Source organism: Rhinatrema bivittatum, chromosome 5 (genome assembly GCF_901001135.1).
Source record: "Rhinatrema bivittatum chromosome 5, aRhiBiv1.1, whole genome shotgun sequence".
NCBI lineage: Eukaryota > Metazoa > Chordata > Amphibia > Gymnophiona > Rhinatrematidae > Rhinatrema > Rhinatrema bivittatum.
In genome coordinates, this window is record NC_042619.1 from 367016980 (window position 1) to 367043244 (window position 26265).

Below are 26265 nucleotides of genomic sequence, written 5' to 3' on the forward strand. Positions count from 1 at the left end.
AACCCCGCCACCTATTCCAGACGAACAAGCTCTATCCAAGGCTAATGAGCTCGCTTCATTTTTTCAGTTGAAGATTTCAAATACACTCGCCCTTCTACCTCCAAATACAACACCTCTCAAATCAGGCGAGTATTCCAACTCCTTTTTTAAACCCAAGCTTGACAGCTTCGAATCAATCTCCACCAAAGAGATCGAATCCCTTCTAAAAAGACAGAAACCATCCAGCCATCCAGCTGATAATATCCCTTCGAAACTCCTGCTTCTCATCCCTAACACGATCTCAGGACCTCTGACAAGTATCATCAACAGCCTTCTAATTCAAGGAAGCTACCCAGACAGTCTAAAAACAGCTTCACTCAAACCCCTCCTCAAGAAACACAATCTAGACCCTAATGTGCTAGCTAATTTCAGACCCATCTCCAATCTCCCTTTCGTTGCCAAAATTACGGAGAAACTGGTAAACACCCAGCTTTCTGAATATCTAGAGGACCACAAGATCCCATCGCAATATGGCTTCCGGAAATCACGCAACATGGAAACACTCCTCATTTCGCTTACAGACCATATTATAATGGGGTTAGACAAAGGACACTCCTTTTTATTAGTTCTATTAGACATTTCGGCGGCATTCGACACCGTCAACCACACCATCCTTCTGGATCGCCTAGAGGATATCGGCATCTCCGGATCAGCCCACAACTGGTTCAAGTCCTTCCTCAACAATAGGACTTTTAAAGTCAATATCAACAACAAGGAGTCACCTCTAACAAAATCAACCCTCGGCGTACCACAAGGATCCTCCTTATCTCCAACCCTCTTTAATATATACCTCCTCCCCCTCTGCCAACTGCTTACAGACCTCAACCTTATTCACTATCTGTACGCAGACGACGTGCAGATTTTAATCCCTATAACAGAATCTATCTCAAAAGCTCTCACCTTTTGGAATAACTGCCTTATATCCATCACTAATCTACTCAACAGCTTAAACTTGGTTCTCAACGCCTCAAAGACTGAGCTTCTCCTCATCTCCTCAAATGAAAACAATCTTCCTCCACCTTCACCAAACAACTCTCACATCACTTGTACGCACGTTAGAGACCTTGGGGCAATATTAGACAATCGACTAAACCTAAAAAAAAATGGTCAACACAACTTCCAAAGAATGCTTCTACAGACTACAGGTTCTGAAACGACTTAGACCACTCTTATTTTTCCAAGACTTCAGGACAGTCCTCCAAGTGCTACTGTTCACCAAAATAGACTACTGCAGTGCCCTCTTCCTAGGCCTCCCCAAATCTACCACCAAACCACTGCAGATGTTACAAAACGCGGCAGCGAGATTGCTGACTAGCACCAGCCGCGGTGAACACATCTCTCCCATCCTCAGAAACCTACATTGGCTACCAGTGAATTTTAGAATCCTGTACAAATCTATTACCTTAATACACAAAACCATCCATCAGCAACTCCAACTCGACCTGGAAATCCCATTCAAACTCCACTCTTCTAACAGACCAACCAGAGATATTCACAAAGGCACTCTGAAATTTCCCCCTACTAAAGCCACACGCCTCTCTACGACCAAAGACAGAGCTTTTTCAACAGCAGGCCCATCTATCTGGAACAACATCCCTTCAAATCTCAGATTGGAACCCTGCCTCTTAACTTTCAGAAAAAGACTCAAGACGTGGCTCTTTCACCAAGCCTTCCCTGACCCACCAGACAACCACTAGTTTGAGCCTCACCGCCTACTAGGTTTTTTGGCACTCAGCTTCTTGAACAACGGACACTGGCATTTCCAGGTTAAAGCACTCAGCCTTAACCCGTTACTCAGTTGTATCTCTCTATAATTATTCTTCTGCCTTTATCTTTCTCCCAGCTTGTTTAAGCCTCCAAGTTTTCCATTCCTTGTTGATTGTAACTTTGACTTATTCCTTTCGTTTGTTATCTTTTGTTTACCAGAATTGTTACCCCAGTTTTTCCTTTGTTAAATGTAAACCGATCCGATATGGTTATTTACTATGAAGGTCGGCATAAAAAACTGTTAAATAAATAAAATAATAAATAAGTGCCACTGAACCGCTGAAGGCATACATGATAAAACACATGCATGTATTTTTCAATCTATTTTAAAACTAATCGCGGGGATAATGTACATGTGAAACATAAGCAGGACTTGGCCATGTTTGTCCCTATTTTCGTGTGTAAGTCAGCACATTTTCTGAAATGCGCGTGAAAAGGAAATTAACCAGTTTTCCGATTCCTCCACCAGTTCATCCAGTCCATCTCCAGGTCATCTGGTTCATCAGCCTGAACTCCCTCCACTTCACGCACACCTCCCACCCAGCCCATAATATAATATAAGCACGTTTGAGATCACTTACACAGGATGATTAGCAGGTGTGTAAGTTGCTAAATCTCTTAAAACAGCAGCTTCCATGCACATACGTGGCCTTGTTCCAGGATGCCCCTGAGCACCCCATGTTTACACGTATATATTTGAGCACAAAATTATTTATGTACGTGTTTTATGTTCATAAAATGGCATGTATGCAAGTACGTGCTATTTGCCTGCTATTTTTTGAAAATTCACCTTGTGTGCAGCTTGTTCAGTCTGTATGCGCAGGCACACATTAACTAATTATTACTCACTGAAAAAAACTAATTGGTGAAACTTATTGACTGACTGGCGCTGAAAAAAACTAATTGGTGAAACTTATTGACTGACTGGCGCTTTTCCTTTAAACAAACTGCCAACATGCAGCTGAGTGCAATATTTGAATCTGCCTACATGCTTAGAATTAAAAGGAATCTAAACATTTGAAAGGCCCATTGATTTTTCTGCACTTATGGTACAAGACGTGGGTCTTGATTTATACAAGATTTTCTTCCATTAGGGAAAACAACTGGTATAAACCAGGCCCCACAGTAGTCACAATATTACAGTTGTAGCAAGGCTGAGGTAATATTGTACACAACTTTAAAAGATTTAAAGCAAAATAAAAATTCAATTCATGTATAAATCAATCTGAAGTACTGCTAAGATGTTTAATTAAAAAAATAAAACAAAGTAAATCAATTAGTCATAAAGAAAACTAAATATTTTGAGGGGGCTGATAAAAAGATCTCACATCCCTGAAAATCTTGCGGTCCTAAAGAAATCATTTACTGGTTCTTACTATTCTGCCTTATCCTTGGCGGCTCTTCTTACATCGGCAAACTGTAAAGATTACAGAACTGTGAAGCATATGCCCGCATTAGAAGAGCAGACAAACTCTCCCTCCCTCTATGCTGGGAAACTTTTCTCAATTGGAAGGTTCAACAGAATGGTGGTGTCATTAGCCTGCATCCTTGTTTTTCAGGGAATTCACTAAAGCATCTGTAATACATATTTCTGATTCTCTGTTTCGGGAAAGGATAGAGAGAAGGGTCAAAAATGGGAGAACTTCAGTGGGAAAAAGTTTTTCCCCCCCCCCCCCAACTCATTTTTCTCCCATTTTTGATCATTATAATAAACACAGATAAATTCCAAGGAAAAATAAAATAAAAACTGAAAAACGAAGGTCCCTACATATTCCACATGGAATTCCAGTCCTTTCATTCCTATCTTTGGGCCATTTTTCTCATAGACACACAATGGGATAAAACCTTTGTTATCAAAGCCTGCCTCAAACACTGGCACACAACCCTATCACGAATGAGTCATAGTTATACAGAGGGCATTACTACACTGCTAATTATCAAAACAGTAAGGATACATGAAATAAGACAATTTACACCAACTACAAAACTGGAAGAGAAAACAAGACTAAAACATGGAGAGTTAGAACCCTGATAACAGGCAAAATGGATTAATGGGAAACATCTGAACTCTTTGTAGCTTGCGATACCATTTTATTAGAATGACATAAGAAGTATCCGAACATGATGTGCTACATGAACTTAATCTAACAACTATGTGCTCTCAATATTTCATGTACTTCACCATTAGATAATTCTTGGGCTGCTGAAATGAAAGTTATAACAAGCCAAAAAAAGAATAATCCAGCCTACAGTGGGACAACTGAACCGTTGCAGTGGGAAGGATCTAGTGCTGTTTCAACCATCAGTCACCAAGTTATTTAGCAGAACACTATTTCTTCTGTCTGCTATTGCCTCATGTCTGCATTCCCCCAAGCACGCTGAACTATCCTGCTACTTGTAATTAGGAAATGCATGAGCTATATGGATCTGACATAGAATGTGCCCATGATCAGAAATTATACTGGCACTCTTGAAAAAAAAAAAATTGCCAAAATCAAAATTGTTTCCTGTTTAAACTAGGCAACCTGGTCATAATGTAAAGTGTTAAAATACTACCGGGAACATCAAAATGAGGCAGTTGTTTAACGATGCCCAAGTGGATTAAGTGTTCCCTTTGCAATGGCTTTACACCATGGACTGAATTTTCAAAACCATATATGCAAATAAAATGCTGTTTCACTCTTTACAGATCTTTTGAAAATTACCCTGGGGGGGGGGGGGGGGTGTTTCTCTGCATTAAAGCATGCGCAGAAGCCATTTCATATGCACTTTTAATGCGTACATGAAAGTGGCATTCCCAGGGGCAGAGTTACTGCAGGGAAACCATTTTCGCATGCATACTTTCTAAAACTGGAAGTATGCACATAAATGTATGTGTGAACATTTGCTCCTGCTCCCGTGGAGGCATAAATGCGCGCATATATACAGTGTGAGGGTTTGCATGTACCTGCTAATTTTCAAAGCAGACTTGCACGCATAAGTTCGCTTAGAAAATTATGGCTGAAGTTCGTGTGTACAAGCTTCAGCCCTGAGCGCCAAGTTATAAAACTGGGCCCATTCCGTATAAAAATGTATAACATTGCCGGCACATGGAACATGAAGCAAAAAATGCAATTTCTCATGTCACTTTATATTGTATCCTATGGCTACAGTTACCATTGTACCATTCTGATGTTTAAATTGCACTGCACTTACTTCTCCAAAGCTGCAAACTGTCCCTAAAGTGTGCATGCGCAATCTAATCCTCAAAAACAATGGCCACTAAATTAAACATATTAAGAGACATGGAAGCCCAGGCTGTTTTCCTATTACACAGCATTTAGTACGATGTGGGGCAGATTTTTAATATTACGCGCGCGGGTACATTTGTGTGCGCTACCTGGCGCGCACAAATGTACAACCGATTTTATAACATGCGGGTGTCGGTGCGCGGAAGGTGCACAAGTGGAGCCCAAGGGGAGCCCCGATGGCTTTCCCCATTCCCTCGAAGGCCGCTCCGAAATCGGAGCAGCCTTGGAGGGAACTTTTTTTTCGGGCCCCCCCTATCTTCCCCTCCCTTCCCCTATCTAACCCACCCCCCACCTTTGTTTCAAAAGTTACGCCTGCCCAAGGCAGGCGTAACTTGTGCGCGCCGGCCAGCTGCCGGCGCACCATCCCTTGGCACAGGCCATTGTGCTGGAGGACTCGGGATCACCCCCGGACTGCCGCCACGCCCCCAGCCTGCCCCTTTTTCAAAGCCCTGGGACATGCGCGCGCCGGCGAGCCTGTGCAAAATAGGCCCGGCGCGCGCAGGGGTAGGTTTCAAAGGGTTACATGCGTATCCCTTTGAAAATCTACCCCTGTGGCTATAAGAATCTTTCATCTCTGCTTTAAAAACTCATGCTTATTTTCTAAAACACTGTAGAAAATATCAGATAAGCCTCAAAACAGAATTGTGATTTCATAAAAGACTAAATCTTGAGTTTTTAAATCTGACCTTTAATGTATCTTAGCCATATTCCTATCAGTTGTTCAAGGTAACAGAAATCAAATTAGCATAGCATGAATGCTTCACTTTGTATTACAGAAACATGTACATGTACCTGGGGACGAGGCAGGGATGCATTTTGTACAATATGCCTAGCATTCATGTCAAACTAATCATAAAAAGTAAGTCACTTAAATTAGAAAAGTTCATGGAAATAAAACAATCAACAAACTTTTACCTTACAATGTATTGAAAGCTGCCAGCGTCATGAAGTATATTGCACATTACAACTTAATTTCCCAAAGAGGTTAAAACTCACTTTCAGCTCTAGGTTATGAGTTACAGGCACCAAAATCTAAAAGACTTTCTTTTCCCCCTAACTTTAAATAAATATAAACGGAAAATTCTTCTGAATGTGGTATGGAGGACTAATAAATTCATGATTCGTACTTCAGCATGAGTTAATACCCCTGGGCCTGACTTATATAGTCTTCCCCCATTTTGTGCCAACAGGAAAATAAATCTTTTATACATCAGACGTGCTTGGTGATTACAGCTCCATACTGGCCTGCCTTTTTTTAAGTGCATACTTAAACAGGCTGTGATAATTCACGTCACATTCAGTATAGGGCCCCAGCTTCTAATTGTTTTAGTATTTACCATCAACTGGGGATTGCTTCTTAACCCTAACAAAAAAAAAAAAGTATCTTAATCTCAAAGTGATGCATCAGTGCAAGAGCAGCACAATCACCATCCAGTCCCTTATGACCATTCTTGGAGATAGAGGAAGGAGCTATTCTTCATACAATTAATGATTCTATGGGAAGCACATTACAGCAGTTTCAAGTAATGTGGCCAAGCTTGCTCTTCCATTTCCAACCTGACAACATGCTCAGTGTAATAATCCTAGAGAAATGTGTGTAAAAAAAAAAAAAAAAAAAGTTTATCTGGTCTTGATAAATTCATATATTACACTAAAGTATATGCCCATGTATTCATGTATTAACAGAACAACTAATTTACAAGACGCAGTAAAGTTTATGTTTCAACTTTTCCGTAAGTTCCTTCTGGAGGTCTGTAATGCTTTGGAAAAGCCTTCAGCTGCAGGCAACTAAATGCGTACTTGCGGCATCCAACATTCTTCATCGTATTTTCTCGTCGACAACCCTCACTGGGAAAAAAGAACAAGCAGAAAAAAAATGACAGCAGTAAAAGGGGAAAAAGGAAAAAAAGGCTTAAGCTAAGATGAAATGACCTGTATACTTATTGGCATTAAAAAAAAATAACAGAAAAGCAAAACAGGAAATCTGTTACAGAACGATGCTTTGCTCATTTACAAAAATCAGATCATTTAACAATGAAACTAAAAAGCACATAGGATGGACACATGCTATTTATTTGATAGCTAGATTTGCATTTCAAACAGAAGCAAGACTACCTTTTAGCTGGTTTCATCAAGACATCATTCCATGAGATATAATGAATTCCACCTATATGCATTTCAGATGAATACACAAATTTTCCATGTCCCAGTTTGTTTTCCTGCATCATCCAGTATGTTTTGTTTCCGTTTATACACAGAAAACCTGACTTGAGGTCTGCAGCACACAATACCACATTACCAAAAGTATTTATTTATTTATTTTAATTTATTTAACTGTTTTTATATACCGACATTCGATCGAGATATCATATCGGTTCACATGGAACAATAAACTAATAAGGCAGGAGGACTGCTTATTTCTTTTCTTTTCATCATGTGGCATCACTTTAAAGTGCAATTACACTTAATATGCTGTTCATAGCATTTCACATTTCCTGCTAGACCTCTGCCTATCAGAGACAAAAAATATTTATTTATTAAAAATATTTGCTTGCTCGTCCCTCACGAAAGTGCCCAAAGTGAGTTAAAAAACACAAAACATTTTAGTAGTACACAAACAAATACAAAAATAAATTAAAATCAACATCAGATAAGAAACCAAAAATCAGAATCTAACTAAAACATAACAAAATACCCAATTAAATAAAAAATTAACAAACAACAATATATTAACAATACAATAAAACCTTCGCTCCCCTACCACTAAGTAGCAAATTTCTTGTCACTAAATAAGAGATGCTTGTCCCTAGTCTATGAAACAGCCCTAGAAGCCGGGTAGTTTCCAAAAACTAACAACTCAGCCACACACTGAAAGGAAAATCAGTTCCTAACCATATCGGCCAGTGCGGAGTGGCCTGGGAGGGAACTTCCCAACCCCCTAGACTAACCTCCCTTCCCCTAACCTAAACCCCCCCAAAATGTCTATTTTACCTCTTGTGCCTGCCGGCATCCTGCCGGTACATGATTCTCCAACACAGCGGCAAATGGCTGCTGTGCCGGGGGCCTCTAGCCCTGCCCCACCCCCACCCCTACCCCTTTTCTTTGACCATGGGACTTATGCGCATCCAATGGGTTTACGCACATAAGCTTATGAAAATCCGGCCCTATGTCGGGAAGGAACAACATATAGCCCCTCATCCTGAGATCTCAGGGGCCAAACTGGAATGTACTCGTAGAGCTGGTCCCAGAGATAATTAGGGCCCAAACCATTAAAGGCCTTAAAAAACTAACACTAGGCCTTGAATTGGACAAGGCTGGCATTTGCAGCCAGTATAGCCATTCCAGATGTGGGGAGATATATGTCCTCAAGCTACATCCAACCAGATATATGTTGCCACTTTCAGGACCAACTACACCAAACCAGGGTCTTAATAGGCAACTCCATAAATAAGGCATTGCAGTAAACCAGGCACAACTTCAAGTGTACATATATCGGAGTAGCCAGATCTATGGACTTAAAGTAGGGTTTCAACTTTTTTAATCATCCAAAGTTGCTTAAAGGCAGCTCTACAGACTCTGGTAATGTGAGATTTCAAATTTAGATTAAAATAAATGACTCTCAAATGTGTCACTATTGTATATAAATATATTAATCCATCATGTTAGGGATGTATATAATTTGTTGTGAAGCACCCTGGTTAGGGCACTATATAACTGCTGAAAAAAAAAATAATTTTAAATACTGTATATGCACTTTTCCCCAAGGTCCAAGAATTGTGCATGCAAGAGAAATGTATTATGTGTGTTTATTTTTATCGGCTAAGATTTTCGGATTAGCAAACTACAAATTTTTTAAAATAAATAAGTAAAGTAAATTCACTGTAAATTAGATCCTTTGGGTACTTAATGCTGTTTTGCTACTATGTTAGTAAGGTCTGGAAAAAAAAAAAGGTTTGATTTAAAAAAAAAAAAAAAAAAAAAATCACTGAAAGTTTGAGTTTCCTCTTGGGCTGTAGGTTAATATAGTCAGAGCACATTATAATGCGATTTAGTGTAAAATGCAACATGATCAGGAAATGGGGTCCAGAAGTCTCAGGAACTGGAAGAAAGCGCTTACCTGTAACAGGTGTTCTCCTAGGACAGCAGGATGTTAGTTATTACATGTGGGTGACATCATCGGATGGAGCCTGGCACGGAAAATCTTTGTCAAAGTTTCTAGAAGCTTTGACCAGCAGACTGAGCATGCCCAGCCTGCTGCTAGCCATGTGTCCATGCGGGGTCCCCCTTCAGTCTCGTAACATAGATGAAAATATGAGCGAAAAAATAAAACAACAAACCAGAGGGAGAACCCAACTCCGTGGGGAGGCGGGTGGGATTCCTGAGGATTAACATCCTGCTCTCCTAGGAGAACACCTGTTACAGGTAAGCAACTGTGCTTTCTCCTACGACAAGCAGGATGGTAGTCCTCACATGTGGGTGAGTACCAAATTCAGGACTGTCCTCGCTAACATATGAGACCAACAGCGATCGAACAAGGTGCCAACGGGCAGAACACAACTGTGATGCTGTAGGTCGGCTGATGACTGTCTGGTTCCCACAGAAGCACAGACAGGAAGAGTTGGGTTCAGGTCTGGAACAGGTTGCGCAGGACGGATTGGCCGAAGGTGCTGTCCTGGTGCCCATCCTTGTCCAAGCAGTAATGAGCCGCAAACGTGTGAAGGGAACTCCAGGTTGCAGCTTGGAAAATTTTGACGACAGGGACTGCATGCAAACGAGCCACTGATGTCACCATAGCCTGCTCAGAGTGAGCCTTTACTCTGCCAGCTAGCGGCAGGCCTGCCTGCGCTTAGCAAAAGGCAATGCATTCCGGCAGCCAGTTCGACAAGCTCTGTTTACCCACCACTATTCCCAGGCGGTTGGAATCAAAGGATACGAAGAGCTGGATGGACTGACTGTGGCTGGTTGTGTGATCCAGGTAAAAAGCCAAGGCCCTTTTGCAGTCCAAGGTATGAAGAGCCCATTCCCCCCGAGTGTGAATGAGACCTCACAAAGAAGGTGCGTAAAACGATGGACTGATTGAGGTGAAAATCAATCACTACCTTGGGCAGAAACTTAGGATGCATACTCAAGACTGCATGATCGTGGAAGAACCTCGTGTATGGTGGGTACATAACCAGAACCTGAAGCTCACTGACTCTGCCAGCCGAAGTAATCGCCACCAGGAAAATGAGTTTCCAGGTGAGGAACTTCAGGTCACAGGACTGCAATGGCTCAAAAGAAGAGTGCATGAGCTGTGCCAAGACAACGTTGAGATCCCAGGATGCAACAGGAGGCTGAAGAGAATGCTTCAGCTGAAGGAGGCCTCACATAAAACGGTCAACTAAAGGCTGCACTGAGACAGGCATGCCAGCGACACCTCGATGGTATGCATTGACAGCGCTAAGGTGGACCCTGATTGAGCTGGTTTGAAGCCTAGACTCGGAGAGGTGCCACAGATAGTCCAACAGCCGAGGGAGGGGTCATGAGAAAGGATGCAAATCATGCCCCGTACACCAGATGGAAAACCTTTTCCACTTCAAACTGTAGGAATTCCTGGTGGAAGGCTGGGAGACAGAGTCTGAGAGTGCAAGGGGCTGAAGGACTATTTGCTCAACATCCAAGCCATCAGCACCAATGCCCGGAGGTTCGGATGGTACAGGGTACCACAATACTGGGAGATGAGGTCAAGCGCCGTCCCCAGCCAGGCAGGGGTCTGCACTGATATGTCCTACAGAAGTGGGAACCAGGCCTGTCAGGGCCAAAAGGGCGCCACAAGTATCATGGTCCCTCTGTCCTGTTGAAGTTTCAACAACGTCTTCAAGAGGAGTGGTAGAGGAGGGTAGGCATAGAGCAGGACCCTCCCCCAGTGGAGGGAGAAGGTAACGCAGGTTGGATGTTGTCGTCCCCCCCCCCCCTGACCACAAGGAGCAGAACTTGCTTACTTTGTGGTTGTGGGGGGAGGCGAAAAGGTCCACATTTGATGTGCCCCAGCAGTGAAACAGTTTGGCCGCTACCTCCAGGTTGAGGGACCACTCGTGGGGCTGGAAGGAGTGGCTTAAGTGGTCCGCCAGCACATTCAGATGCCCTGGCAGGTGCATGGCTCACAGAGCCATCCCCTGTGACAGGGCCCAGGTCCACACTTGTGCCGCCTCCAGACAGAGCAGGAAGGAGCCTGTGCTGCCCTGCTTGTTGATATACCACATCACTACTTGGCTGTCCGTCCAAATGAGGACTTCCTTGTGCGACAACTGGTCTCTGAACACCCACAAGGTGTAACGGATTGCCTGAAGCTCCAGGAAGTATATTTGACAGCGGGCTTCAGAGACAGTCCAGAGACCCTGCGTGTGGATGCCATTCACATGGGCTCCACAGCTCTGAGGAGAGGCATCATGGTTAGGTCCACCTGAGGCGGAGCATCTTGGAAGGGAAGCCCACTTTCCAAGTTGGAAAGATCTTCCCACCAGGACAGACACTCTCGCAGAGGGTCCGAGATTACGATGTGAGTCTTGAGGCTCTGGGAAGCCTATTGCCATTGGAACTGCAAGGTCCACTGAGCCCTCTGCATGCACAGGCGGGCGAAGGGAGTCACATGGATGAAAGCTGCCATGTGGCCTAGCAGATGGAGCAAGAAGGTGGGCGGATACCCGCCGGCTGTTCCAAACAAAGGTGGCCAGCGAGGTGAGGGCAAGAGCCCAATCCCAGAGCAGAAACGCTCTTGCCTGCACTGTATCCAGTCTGGCTCCTATGAAATCCAGCCGAGGAGACGGACAGAGATGAGACTTGGGGTAGTTGATAACAAAATCTAAAGTCTGTAGTGCTTGCACTGTTATGGCAAGAGTGCTCACGGCCCCTGCATAGGAATCGCTCTTGACTAACCAGTCGTCTAGGTACGGGAAGACATGTACCGACTGACGCCTGAGATAGGCAGCCATCACCGCTAGGCATTTGGTGAAAACGCGGGGGCTGAGACTAGTCTGAAGGGCAGCACCCTGTACTGGTAATGGGCCTTCCCCACCACAAAGCGGAGGTACTTCCGGTGGCTGGGGAAGATGGCAATGTGAGTGTAATCCTTGAGATCGAGTGAGCAGAGCCAGTCTCCTCTTCAGAGGAGTGGGATCAGCATGCCCAGAGTGACCATCTTGAAATTTTCTCTTGCGAGATATTCGTTCAATGCCCTTTTCGGGATGAGGAAATACCTCGAATAGAACCCTCAGCCCTGCTGATGGCAAGGGACCAGTTCTACTGCGTCTGCTACAAGAAGGGCGGAGAGGTCCGTCTGAAGTATGACCTATTGGGTGGACAAACCCCATGATGGACATGGGGGAGAGGCCTCTGGGAGCCAATGGAAGTTCAGATGGTACCCGACAGATGATCATAAGGGCCCAACAATCCGATGTGACCTCTTCCCAGTGATGGGCAAAGATCAGGAACCTGCCTCCCATTGGTGGATCTGGCGTCAGGGGTATGGTCAACTGGCTTCCACTCCTTTGCCGCTAGTCAAAAGCCTGTGGTCAGGGCTTGCTGAGGCGCCAGCTGGTGTCTAGGTGTTCGCTGTTGGCGAGGGCAGCCCCTTGAACAAATTCATGTAAATCGGTTATTTACTCTCTCGGATAATAGAAGGACTAGGGGGCACTCCATGAAGTTAGCAAGTAGCTCATTTAAAACAAATCGAAGAAAATTCTTTTTCACTCAACACACAATTAAGCTCTGGAATTCATTGCCAGAGGATGTGGTTTCAGCAGTTAGTGTAACTGGGTTTAAAAAAGCTTTGGATAAGTTCCTAGAGGAAAAATCCATAAACTGCTATTAATTAATAAGCAATAGTAGCTTGAGATTTATTTAATGTTTGGGTACTGGCCAGGTACTTGTGACTTGGATTGGCCACTGTTGGAAACAGGATACTGGGCTTGATGGACCCTTGGTCTGACCCAGTATGGCATATCTGATGTTCTGATGAGCTGGTGCGAGGTGTGCGAGCCCTGGAGGCCGGAGGATAATATTTCCTCTGCCTATAAAAGGGTTTCCAGGGCCTCGATCTGGAGGACTTCCTGGCCGAGGGTGTAGCATTAGAGGCGCTAATAGAAAGCTGTTGAAGAGTGTCCTGATGGTTCTTCAGCTGCGCTACTGCATCCCGGACCTTATCCCCAAAGAGGTTTTCACCTGTGCAGGGGAGGTTGGCTAACTTTTCCTGCACCTCCGGGCGGAGGTCGGAAGCTCTGAGCCAGGCTGTTTGCCAGGCGCCGATGCCTACTGCTGCCACACTGGCCGCTGTCTTGAAGACATCACAGGTGGAACGCACCTCATGCTTGCCCGCCTCCAGACCCAGCAGGACGATGCCCGAAAGTGCCTCCTGCTGTTGAGGCAGGTTTTCAGCAAAGTCCTGGACCCGTTTCCAGAGGTTCCGGTTGTACTGGAACTGATAGTCGGCAATGCAGGCAACCAGCATGGCGCCTTGGAAGTCTTTCCTAACCAGGGCATCAAGCTCCCTATGCTCTCGCTCCATGGGGGTGGAGGTGTGGGTGCAGGAGCGCTGACCCTTTTTTACAGTGGACTCCATGACCACCGACTGGTGGGGGAGGTGCCGCTTCTCAAACCCCATGGCTTGTTGCACCAAGTAGGTGGCATCCGCCTTTGTGTTGATGGGAGAGATAGAAATGGGGTGCTCTCACATGCAGAGGAGATCCTTAAAGATGTCGTGGATGGGAACCACCACAATCTCCTTAGGAGCATCAACAAACTGGAGTACTTCCAGCATCTTATGACAAATGTGAGTAGCTGAAAGGGAATGGCTTCAGCCATAGCTCTAACAAACCCTGCAAGGGATAGGTCCTCAGGGGGTGACCAGCGTCATCCTCCGGTGGGGAGGGCTCCGAGAGGAGGTTCATCCGAGTAATCGAAGGATGACTCCATGGACTCATCCCCCAAGGGTCGTAGGACCCCTCCTCCTCACTAAGACCAGCATGCCATGGGTGAGGTCTGTGAGGGGGATCCGTCCTGGGCTAGAATGGCTTCAGGGGCCTTGAGGGCACCAAGGGAATCAATGGTTCCCCTGGTGTGAAGAGGACCGGAGTCCATGGGAGGCTGGAAGGACCCGGCAAGGGCTTGGGGAACCGTGGCCTGGAAACGCCGTACCGTCTGTATCTTCTTCCTCGGAGGTCCCAAGAATCGGGATTGCTCTGGTGGAGGGCATCGGTAGCTGATGGGGAACCGAAGGCTCCTTGGGCACCAGTTGTGTCGGAATGGTGCCTAAAAAGACATCCAGATGCTTGAGCAGAGGTGCAAGTATTGACAGTGGTGGCTCAGGCACCAGTATAGGGGCCGGTGGCACTGGCAGCTCAACGCTCTGAAGCGCTTTGAGCACCACGGATTGCATCCTGCGGTCCAACTGGGGTGGCCAGGACTGAGGGAGGGGGATGAGGCATCACTGGCTCTTCCTTGGATCCCCAAGGTGGCACGGTGCCCGGCACCAATATCGGTGGGGAACGCCTGGGACTACTGGGGGCATTGGAGGATGGGGCCTCCGATGGCCGGTATCACTTCGGTGGTGGCCTGGCTGCCACCGGTGCCACACCAGAACTGGAGCTGTGCGCCAACGGGGACTGGTGGCGATATTTTCCGGACCTCCCTTGGTGCTTGGCTTGGTCTTTCCCCAGCGCCGAGGAAGCGGAGGATCCCGATGTCCTGGAGAGTGGTGAAATCAGCGAGGATCTATCACCATTCCCGCGATTCTTTGAGATACTAGCGAGAGGAATAGCGAGGGGGAGCGTGTTGAGAGGCTCTGCACGACCTCTCAGGGTCAATGGCTCCAACTCAGGGGTAAAAGGAGCAGACTTTGGGGCCCCGAAAAGTTTCTCCATCTTATTGAGGCATGCCCAACGGCCTTTGGAGGTCATCTGGTCACACAGATGGACATCGTGCGAGGCCTCCAGGCAGAAGATGCAAACCTTATGCGGATCCGTGATGGACATGGTCTGTGGGGACTGAGGGCACTGAGGAAAACTGGTTGACACCATGAAAAAATACCTGGTGTGCAGTTGATGACCAGCGGTCACCATGAGGCGAGGATCGTGAATCAACCGCAGGGAAAAAATTCAGCAAAAACCTACCAGACCGATGAGACACCGACCGCGAAGGGGGACCCAGCGAGGAAGCAGGAAAAATCCTGATACTTGTTGAGAAAATAAGAAAATTTTGAGAGCTCCACAAACTGTGAGGCAACTCTACCACGGAAAAGAAGAGACTGAAGAGGGATCTCCCATGGACGCTTGAATACCAGCGGGCTCGGCATGCTCAGTGTGCTGGTCAAAGCTTCTAGAAACTTTGACGAAAGTTTTCCGGGCTGGGTTCCATCCGATGATGTCACCAACATGTGAGGACTACCATCCTGCTTGTCATACGAGAATAACTTATTTGACAATATGGCACAAATTGTCAATGCTTAAAAAGGCGGGATGTTATTTATTTATTTGTAGCAATAAAAACCCTGCCAAGTTTCCTATGGGTATGGGGCATCAGCTCTGGAATGACAAATGGAAAGTTCAAAGTGCAAATGTGTTAATGCTAGAATCAAAGTAACGTGGACCCTTCCTCCGAGATACAGATGCAAGACTACACAGTACAAATTCCTTGGGGTGGTCTTATACATTACCTGGCTCCTAAAACACGAATCTTACGAAGAATGAGCATAACAACTGACTATTGCAAAGCAGTCTGAAAGTGAAAATCCATGCGCATGAATTGTTGAAATAAGAGAGATCAGAGCATATGGAAAACCTGTTTAAAGAAAAAGAATTCTTTTCAAGCTGGTGGCCTGGCCACTAACATTGTTGTCCTTTACTTTTTTCCATTCAGGGTATATTCCTTAGCAGAGCATGCTTTCTTATTTTTCAGTTTTCCTCCTTACCATCAAAGTCAGTATTATGGATACACAATTTTGTATTTGGTCTTCATTTGTAATGCAATACTTACCAATGTAGAGGAGAATGCCAAATTATATTTTGCCAACAAAGAAGAATATATAAGGATTTTTATCCTAAACATCTTCTTGAGGTCAGCAGCACGGCAAGCGGACAATTTATCCGGCTAAAGATAGTCAGATAAATTGTCATAGATATTTAGTGAAATGCTGCTGATTAGACAATCCACTGAATATAGCCAAATAAAGTTCTAATCAGCTAGAAAAATGTATCTGGCTAACTTTAGGACTTCTCTATGGCATGGCCAGACTTACCTGGGTAAGTTATCTGGCTAGCTTAAATCTGCTCCAGAACACCCCTGGAATGCCACCATAAATTATCCAGCTAATTTTTATCCAGCTAAACTGCGTCAGAGCAGAGGGAAACTTAAAACCCCTGGTGTATCCAACTAACCCCCTCATTTATCAAAATGCACTAAGGCACCCAAAGATGAGATTTGTGCAATGTTCTCTCAACCTAGCTTGATGTTACCCAGGTAGAGTCCATCAAGCTAGGTTGAGAGAACACTGCACAAATCTCATCTTTGGGTGAGTTTACTCACTCCGAGGGTCATCAAATGTTCACAAGAGAGCACTGTTCTGTTCAAACATCTCACATTGAATGTCAAAGTGGCCCCTAACCCCCTACACTAATACTTAACCCTCACCTCGAGTTACTAGGTGGGCCTCCCATACAGATATCAATACCTATCAAAGGACAGGGCGTTATGGCTAGAGTCTGAGTCTGAGAGTCTCTCTCTCTCTCTCACTCACATGGTCCCCCCAGTGGTTGTATGTAGGAAATACCACATTCTGGCACTTATCTCAAAGTGTGAAAAAGTTATCACAATTTGTGGTAATGTAGCTCTTCACATAGCTATTACCACAAATTCTGATAAACTCCCTACTACCATAAAACACACCCCTTTTCCCATCACATGCGATATTTACCACATTTTGATAAATCCAGGCCTAAGTCTTGAACTTAGCTGGACAAACTGTTTGCATATTGGCCCCTTTATATATAGTATGTAGATGTGGGGGAAGGGAAGAGGAAAGGAGAAGTGGAGTAGCTGTAGAGTTGATAGTGTCTCCTGTGCTTTCACAAAACTGGCATCCAATTTGGCCCATTTGGCAATATGCCCTAGTTAGAGGTCCAAGAATGCAGCAATAGGGTTATCTGTATTTCCTAATTCAGGTATAGAGCTGCAGGCAAGCTTATTCAGCACCTGTCTGTACTCTACAGCCCACCTCTATACACGTCTCTTGTAAGTGCTGCCTTAAGCACTAAAATTCACATTAAAAAGAAATACAGTTTGCTTAAAATATTTATGATTATTAAACAAACTATAGTAAGGTGTGTATACAGTATATGACTTCAAAATTTATATGCAGAATTACAAAGATAGACTAGGATCACCCACCAGATGAAATTAGATTGGAATAAAAAAAAAAAAGGAGATTAGACAATCTACACCGTATTTGCTTTCAATGTAGACATCTTTATTTTCTGGAAAGAATACTTATGGAAAAAAAAACATTGTAGGAAATACTAATGCTGTAATTAACTCTCCAAACTGTTTACGCTGAGGCATCCGGTGTCAGTATTAATATAAAAGGCATTATTTGTGTGTCACTTAGGGTTAATAAGCAAATTAATGCCAAAGGTAAGCACACATTTCTTAACACAATACTGCAGAGCTCAATTAAAGCCATGCTCTCTGCTTGCAAGAAACAAATGTCATGAAACCATGGTTCTACTTAGTTTGGTATTTAGATTTGAGAGCAACAGTGTGGCAAGGCCAAGATTTTTGTTATTCCTCAGAACCTCAAAACAGAGTGTACCAGTATGCTGCTTTATTGCCTCTGTACTGATCCATGATATGGGTGCACCTGGAGCACTGTATGCAGTTCTAGTCCCCCCCTTTTCTAAAAAGACATAGCGGAAATAGAAAGAGTGCAGAGAAGGGCAACAAAAATGATAAAGGGAATGGAACAGCTTCCTTATGATGAGGGACTAGGCAGGTTAGGGCTCTTCAGCTTGGAAAAGAGATGGCTGAGAGGGGACATGACAGAAATTTATAAAGGCCTGAGTGGGGTGGAATGGGTAAATAAAGGACAGGGATTTACTCTTTCAAATAATACTAAAAGAAGAGGGACATGCCATGATACTATCAAGCAACAGATTTAAAACAAAATCATAGGCAGTACTTTTTCAGTCAGTGCGCAATCAAGCTCTGGAATCTGTTGCCCAGAGGATGTGGTCAAGGCGACCAGCACAACGGGGTTTAAAAGAGGTTTGGACACGTTCCTGGAGGAGAAAGTTCATAACACATTATTAGCCAGGCAGACTAAAGAAAGCTATTTGCTATGCCTGGGAGTGAGTAACAAGAAACAGATTTATTCTTTGGGATCTGCCGGGTACTTGTGACCAGGGTTGGCCACTCTCGGAGACAGAATGCTGGGCTCCAAGTGCCGTAGTCTGACTCAACATAGCATTTCTTATGTTCTTGGCCATGCTTCGTGAGTAAAAAAAAAAAAAAAAAAAAAAAGTCTTTTCAAGAGGAAGAACAAATAAATTCTTGATATCTTGCAGCTTAGAAAGGATATTCTTTTACATGCTTTTCACAAGTTATACAGTTCCAAACCTAAAAATATATCCTCATGAATAGGTATAAAATTACATGCAGTATACTGCAACTCAAGTTTTGCAAGTCCATATGCTAATGTATCCCTAGCTTAGAGGCAGGGTACGAGAGCCGATTTTAGCAAGAAGCTGAATCTGCAGTTCATTCCTGTCCTCAGTAGGTTATGGCTTTGAAATGGGACGAGTACATTTATTAGAACCTGTTAACTCATACAAAAAAGGTATAAACACCACCTGCTATTTCCCCCTTTTTCAGGAAATAAAAGAAAGAAAACATTAGTAGGCTGACGAGCATAGAAAGAGATACAAATTCTTTTAGGACAGACTATTTCAGGAATATATAAAATAAATCACACAAACTGCATATCTGGGAGAGATGTTTAGAAGTGAACGGTAGAATACAGCATTTGGCAGCAGGGACCAATTTTCAGGCTGCTCCATTTAACAAAACAACAGGGCACTGGGTGAATAATGTGTACTATCAGAACTGGATGCATAACAATCCTGCAGTTTTCAAAGTTCCTATTGGCAAAATAATTTGATATGTATTTTACAAGTTTAGTACAATAGAAACACCACCTGGCAGGCAATGCTAGGATACATTCCTTTGTCCAGCACACACCAGGCTACCATACATGTTCTGGCACATAGCTTTCTAATTGGTCTTCATTTGCAACGCAATCTGGCCAGCAGGTATGTGATGCTCAGAAACAGCCACACAATCAGTAGATTGGGGCTGAAAGCTAGTAAAGGAATAGAGTAGAGGAGGCTTGGGTCTAGCCTGAAATCTCGGATGGGCACCAGGCCACTCAAGTTCTTCTGGGTGACTACCTCCCGTGTTCCAATGCTGTGAAAAGGGAAAAGGTGTGGGAGAAGGCAAACACGAAAGCACACAAGGAAGACCGACATGCAATGCAAACATTCAAAACAAAACAAAAAAACAAAAAAACGAGGAGCAAAAATAAAATGGAAAACGACAAGATGGAAGCCACAGGTAAACAAGGACATAAAATATGGTAGACAACAAAAAAAAAAAAAAAAAAAAAGGAACAATCCCAAAACAAATCAGCAAAACATTATAGGAAAAAGGAGAGAGAGAGAGAAAGAGAGTAAAAAAGAAAGACATAAGAAAAGGCACTGTATTCTACTGGAGAAAGAAAGAAAAGAGCAGGTTGAACAAGAATGGTTTTCCATGTTCGCTCTCTTAGCTGGCCCTGTCATGCTTCATGCTGCCATGCCTTGCTTTTGCATGCTGCAAAGAAATGGACTCCTGCAAAGCAAGCTGAACATGAACAACCATTGCAGTATTTGACCCTTTCAAGCAAATGCTATCATGCTGTATCTGTTCCGTTCCATGGCCTTCTCGCTTACCTTTCCATAAGAAGAGAGGTCAGCGTTTCACTCAGAAGTAGGGTTGCCAACTCAGCCCAGTTTGATCAAACAGGCTATCCAATCCTGGTTTTGCCCCGTTGCATGCATGGAGCTATAGTTCTGACTGTCTAAGAGAAGTCAACGGGACAACCAGAACTACAACTCCATGCATGCAACGGAGCAAATCCAGGGCTGGATCAGACAGTTTGGTTGACCTGGAGTGAGCTGGCAACCCTATTCGGAAGCAAACCTCATGAGGGGGCCCACATGTACTGTAACAATTTCTCAGGCAGGCACAAAATGAGAAAAACGCCTAAGTACATCTACCTCTTTCTGCTGCTGCAAACATTTTTTTCCCATTGGATTTTAAAAGCGTTTTAGAACTGTAAGAATACGGCAACCATGCAGACCTTTGGGTTGAGAGGCAAAATATTTTCACACCCCATTTAATAGTGGATCATGCATTGTCTTGGGTCCGACTCATTTCCCTCTCTAATTTTATACACTAGAATGGAGCAGACTGATTTCCTCTGTCCAAGAGACTAATGGCTTCATCAGTTGCAATAGTTTTCAAACAGGGGAATGGGCCCCTCAGGGCCACGGGGGCGCAAGTCCTCCAAAGAAGAGTGGACAGCCATTTGCTTGCAGGGGGTGACCAGGAAAGACCCCCCTGAAGAGGCTTCCCTTCCAGTCTTCAACTTGTGCAGGGATTTGAAGTCATGATAAGGGGGGAACGAGGCGAGATCTCAACATCACTGAATACAAGCTCCAGTTACAAAAGCTTGCTACCCTTTCTTCACCTGGATTAGGCTGAGTTGCTTTGTCTGATTTCCCAGCAGACGCATGGAAGCCTGTTTTTGTTTCTTTAATTTACAGCATAGTAAAAAAAAAAAAATCGCTCTCAAACATACTAGAAATTTCCTCTGAGGTTAAAGAATTGGTTTTTCACCTATCAATCCCTAAAAGGTCCTCATGCTGTGGAAGAAGCTGTGTGATAGGACCTAAAATGCCACTCTTCTTAGATATATTTACTGAACGGGGCTGCTCAGCTGCAATTTCTGCTAAGGATAGGGCAGAGTGCTTGCTTAACCATCCCTTCCCTGGTGCATCAGCGGCTCCAATCCTATGCAGGCTCACAAACATGTCAGACTGAAGAACTCTTATTATCAACTGGCTTAACCGATTACCGAAATCCAGCTCGCAAAGAGACCCAAAGTTGGCGCAGCAAAGAAAATGACAAAAATCAGAGAGGGAAGCCTCTCCGTAGCGAAAGGATAAATTACAAAAAAAAAAATATCACAATATATTTTAAGAGCAATTTTCGGGGCCTAAATACAAATTTTTATTTTTATTTTTTTTGGGGGGGGGGGGGGACAATTTGAAGAAAGGGTCAAATACCAGAAACATACAGAAAGGATAAGAGAATTGAACACGCTATGATGGGAAAAAAAACACACACAGTACAAAACACTCAGTAGGAATGAATGTCAAAAACAGCATTGTTGAACTACAGTGAGAAAAGACTCAGACTGGGTTTCTTATCCTTTCTTTTGGTATGTAAGAACAAGGAATTCTTCAGCAGCGCTCAAAATCAGGCACCGAACAGCAGCAAGCTGTTCTGCTCGTCTTGGATTTCGGCTAGCACGTTACGTTCTGCAATAAGGTTTCTGTTGTTTCCGAGCGTAGGACATCGTTAAACAGGCACACACTGACAGCTTGCGATGGAGTCTTGGACTGCCGGGTCATGAGAACATTCATAGCAACACATCTGCCTGACAGAGAGCAAGCTGTGGTGCTGCTTTAGAGGGTAAGCATAGCAAAACCAGTGCAACCTGCAGATGCATTCCCCTACAGTAAAAGTTGAAATAGGAAGAGAAGTAGCCCACTGCCCTCTGATAAACTCCCTCCATGGCCTGGCGCTCCCCTCAGTGCGCCAAGCAAAATTTGCACAGGTGCTAACCTAGAATACTCTGCCATAAACGGCCGTACTTGCAAGACATCTCCCAGCTCCTTTTCCCCTCTCCTGGGAGGCATAACAGAAGTGGGCAACTTTCACTGCCCGGTGAGCCAGCAGAATATCTTGTTAAATTTGTGAAGACTACAAGGTGTTTCTCAAAGCCAGCCAACACACTCTGGACAGACAGGGCAGCGCTTCCCAAACCCGGGTGCTGCGGCATGCTGCTATGCCATGGCTGAAGTGCGGGTGTGCTGTGAAAAACAGCCTGATGGGAAGGGTTGAGGAACCACGGCGGTCTTCATTTTATCTTTCTCCCTTCAATTCCTGGCCTGCAGCATGTCCTCCCCTCAGCAGGAGTCTGGGGGAGGAAATGGGCAGCGGCACTTTTCAGTGGCTTCCCCCTGCAAGCGAAACTGCCCAGGCCCTGAAGTCTCACGAGACCTGGTGGCCCTGCGCAGTTCCGGTTGTAGAGGGAAGCTGGCAGAGGACAAAGCAGCGGCAACAGGCTCCCAGGACATAGGAGGGGAGAAGGGAGAGCAGACTGTGCAAGAGGGTGTGGGGGGAAGGGGGAAGGGGATGGTGCCAGGGGAGAGGGAAGGGAAGATGATTGTGATGATACTGGGAGAGTGGGGCAAGGGAAGAAAAGGTGAAGATGATGCCACAGGAATGGGGGGGAGAGGGAAGGCGATGGTGATGATAGGGAGTGGGGAAGAGGAAAGGGAGGAGAAAATAGAGATAATGCCAGGGGAGAGGGAACGGAAGGGAAGAGAAGGTGACGATGCTGCTGGTGGGGAGGAGAGGGAAGGTACGAGAAGGGTGATGATGATGCCGGAAGGGGAAGGGAGAGAGAGAAAGGAAGAGAAGGTGAAGATGATGATGCTGGGATGGTGGGGGGTGGAAGAGAAGGGAAGAAAAGAGAATGTGATGATGATGAAGGTGGAGGTGTGCCATGATGAAGTAAACCCTGTGCCAGGTGTACTGCGACACAAAAAAGGTTGGGAACTGCTGATACAGATATCCATATTCTGTGGGGCTAGAGATTGGTAACCCTAAATATACCCAGGTAACTTCAGGACAGGGTTTCCCTAACCAGACATACTCCGCTAAGTTTATCCGAGTTGCACTGAACGTTGGTGCAACCCGTACGACCTTCAGGCATGCTTCCAGAACGTTCCCTGCCCTGCCTCTTTTTATGCTGATACATTTTACCTGGCTAAAATATGGCAGGGCACGAAATTTAAAACTCAGGGGTTGTCCAGGTAACTCTAGAGGTTACCCAGATAAAACCTTTTGAATACTGCCCTCTCTGAAAGAATACAATAATGTGTCCTGAAAGCAGAATCATTATTAAAAATGTTTTTTAAAGTATGGTTTGGTTATATTCTACGTGTCAATTGTTTCTCTTTATCTCTTTAATTGCTTGTTCCCTTTCATCTTCTCTACGCTTTCCATGCTTTTTGCATCCTTTCTTTTCTGTCATCTTTCTTATCACTTTTTTTTTTGTTTTTAATTATTATTGCCTATTCCTATCTCATCTAATTTTATAGCAACAAAGCTTGATCACAGGCGGACACACATAGCCTCAGTGATAGCGTCTCATTTAGCCTCACTCACAGAGTCAACATTTGCACACAATCAAGACAGCAGCCAAACACAAAAAGTCCTACTCCTGTGATGCGGTCTCATGCAGGCTCACTTGTGCAAATGCAGCCCCTTTCACACACAGGTAACAGCGTCTAAGGCTCTCCCCCCCCCCCTGATGACATCAGCAGAGAAACAGTGAAAAGGCAGCAGATTCACCAATCATTTGTACAGCAGAAGGAGGCCAGATCCTGCTAAACCCTTAATGCTTTCCTGTTTCCAGTCTCCCTCCTTCCACCTCGGGAGATCGATGCCTGAGACTCCTCCCCTGAGTGACATCCATAGAGGACAGCAATTTGCCTCCAAAGGGGTAACTCCACTGAGTACCCGACAGAGTGTCATGAAACAGGAGTGGATAGTTTAAAAGGAATTATGGGTTAGGAATATTAGTTTACTGTTATCTGGTGTATCTCTTGCTGTCTCTGGTGAGATGAGGTTGAGTGGGTAGGGATAAGTTTTTATGTGGGAAATGTATTAAGATGTATTAATTACTTCATTGTGTTAGATGGGCTCTGTATTCTGGGGATATGTTCATTTTTATTAGTATGTGGGTTGCGAGGGAGAGTTATTTGGATGTGATTATTTCAGTGTGTTATGAAATCTGTCCCAGTTCCCCAGTGAGAATGGGGGAAGAGTGCAAATGTAGTAGGAACTTTATATTAATGTACTTGTAGTATGATGATGTTACTCTGCTGAGTTATATTGTATGTGTGAGATATTAGGCTTTTTACAATTGCTGGGTAAAAAGCTTGTCCCATTTGAAGGCGTCTGTAAACCGAATTTACACTACAGTTACACTACACAATCACAACCTTGTTCATGTGGAGCCCACACCCTCAGTAACATACATACATAATCCATAGCATCATTCTCACAAATACTGTATCAGTAGGGACCTTCATTTTCAGTTTTTTAGTTTATGTTTCCTGGGAATTTATCAGTGTTTATTATAACAAACAAAAATGGGAAAACAAAATCTATGGGAACAAATGACTGGGGGTTTTTTTGTGTGAAATCTTTTTAACTGAACATAATGCTCTTATAATCTTAAACATAGGACAGCAGATAATCCCATTTTTCCCCTAAACCACCCCAAACATTCAATACACATAAACCAGACATCTGAGGAAGAAGTAGCACACGACTGGATCCATCCAAAATACACCTTCTCCGAGGGTTTAGGAATGGGATAGCATGTTCAGGCCAAGAGCTGGAAATGAAGCTTGCTTTGGATATACAAAGGGAATATTCTCACAAAAGCATTGCACATCGCCCAGAGGCTTATTTTGGACTGAGGAGCACCATGCTCCATCAACAACACATCCAAAATATTAGCATCCCACAATATAACATTACTATCTAACCATTTTAACAAAATACACCGCTTAGCAATTAGACAAACTTTAAGTGAGAGCAACTTATGAAACTGACCCACAAAGCTCCCCATAGGAACATGACCCCAAATACTAAGGGATTTAGACTTAGTTTCATTATTCCCCTGAAATAAGAGCTACCACCCTCGTTAGCAGAATCCAAAAACTAAGAATGAAAGGGCAGTTCCATAAACCGTGTAATAGCGATGCATCTATTTCAGCACACCTTATGAAATTATTAGAAACCGCAACACCAGCCTTAAAAGCCCTTACCAGGCACAGCTGCATTTCACGAGGCATTACATTTTCTGAGGTTTGATAAATCACCTTATGACATGCTATGTAAATTATCATTACATAGCTCTATTCTTAGGGCCTGATTTTAAAAAGCATTTACTTGAGTAAAACTGATTTTTACTCAAGGAAATGCACTTTACTCGAGTAAGTGAGCTTTTGAAAATTGCTATATTGTATGCCATTGAATAGTCTATGGGATTCACTCGCGTAAGTGCACTTTACTAGAACTTTTGAAAATTGCTACGATAGTAGTTACATTTATGCACATAACTCCTTTTGAAAAGTACACCTTACGTCTTTCTGCCATAAATCTGCTAAAGCTGTAAATAAATATTTTATATGACCTAGTACTTTGTGAGAATTTGTAAAGACAAGACAAGGATCCCTTATTACCCTTGAAAACTTTCATCAACTCCTGAAACAAACGAGAGCCGTAGCAATGGATTTCTGCTATAAAGACAGAATTAATATAATGTGAAATTTGGAAATCAACAAACAAATCGCTGCTCTGGAGTAGGAGTTTTTCTTTACAAATATTAAAAAATGTGAAGGTGTTTAGTATTTTGCATCAGAAAATCAGCTAATACTCTAAACCCCCTTTTTTCCACAGTTTTATAAACAATAATAGTCTCCAGACTGAAAACTTGGATTACCCCTAAAAGGCAAACACAAAGAAACTTTTCCTCAAAAATTTCAACGCCCTTCTCAATGAACGAATAAGCAAAGAATGACCAAAAGTGCCTGGTAACTCTTCTTTAGAAGCATGCAAAATATATTTCAAAGGGAAAGACCATTTGTCGTTCAAAATCCGAATCTGTCTATGTATTTTTGTAAAACAACCAGTCCCCCAGAGGACGCAGCAGACAAGCCACATTATACAATGTAAAATG

At 43.9% G+C, this 26265-nt stretch overlaps 1 protein-coding gene across 8 annotated transcripts in view; it reads right to left on the reverse strand.

Moving 5' to 3' along the window:
- Nucleotides 1-26265, reverse strand: part of INPP4A (inositol polyphosphate-4-phosphatase type I A) — a 453500-nt gene that overhangs the window by 23176 nt on the left and 404059 nt on the right. For 4 of the 8 annotated variants that reach the window (XM_029604755.1, XM_029604752.1, XM_029604754.1 and 1 more), the window contains one exon: nucleotides 6812-6944. The exons of 1 other annotated variant lie outside the window; for it this stretch is intronic. In XM_029604755.1, coding sequence (XP_029460615.1) covers nucleotides 6812-6944 — 133 coding nt within the window. Of the gene's footprint in view, nucleotides 1-6755; nucleotides 6945-18646; nucleotides 19584-26265 lie in introns of those variants that run through there. 3 more of the 8 variants (XM_029604750.1, XM_029604760.1, XM_029604753.1) reach the window with 3 other exon arrangements.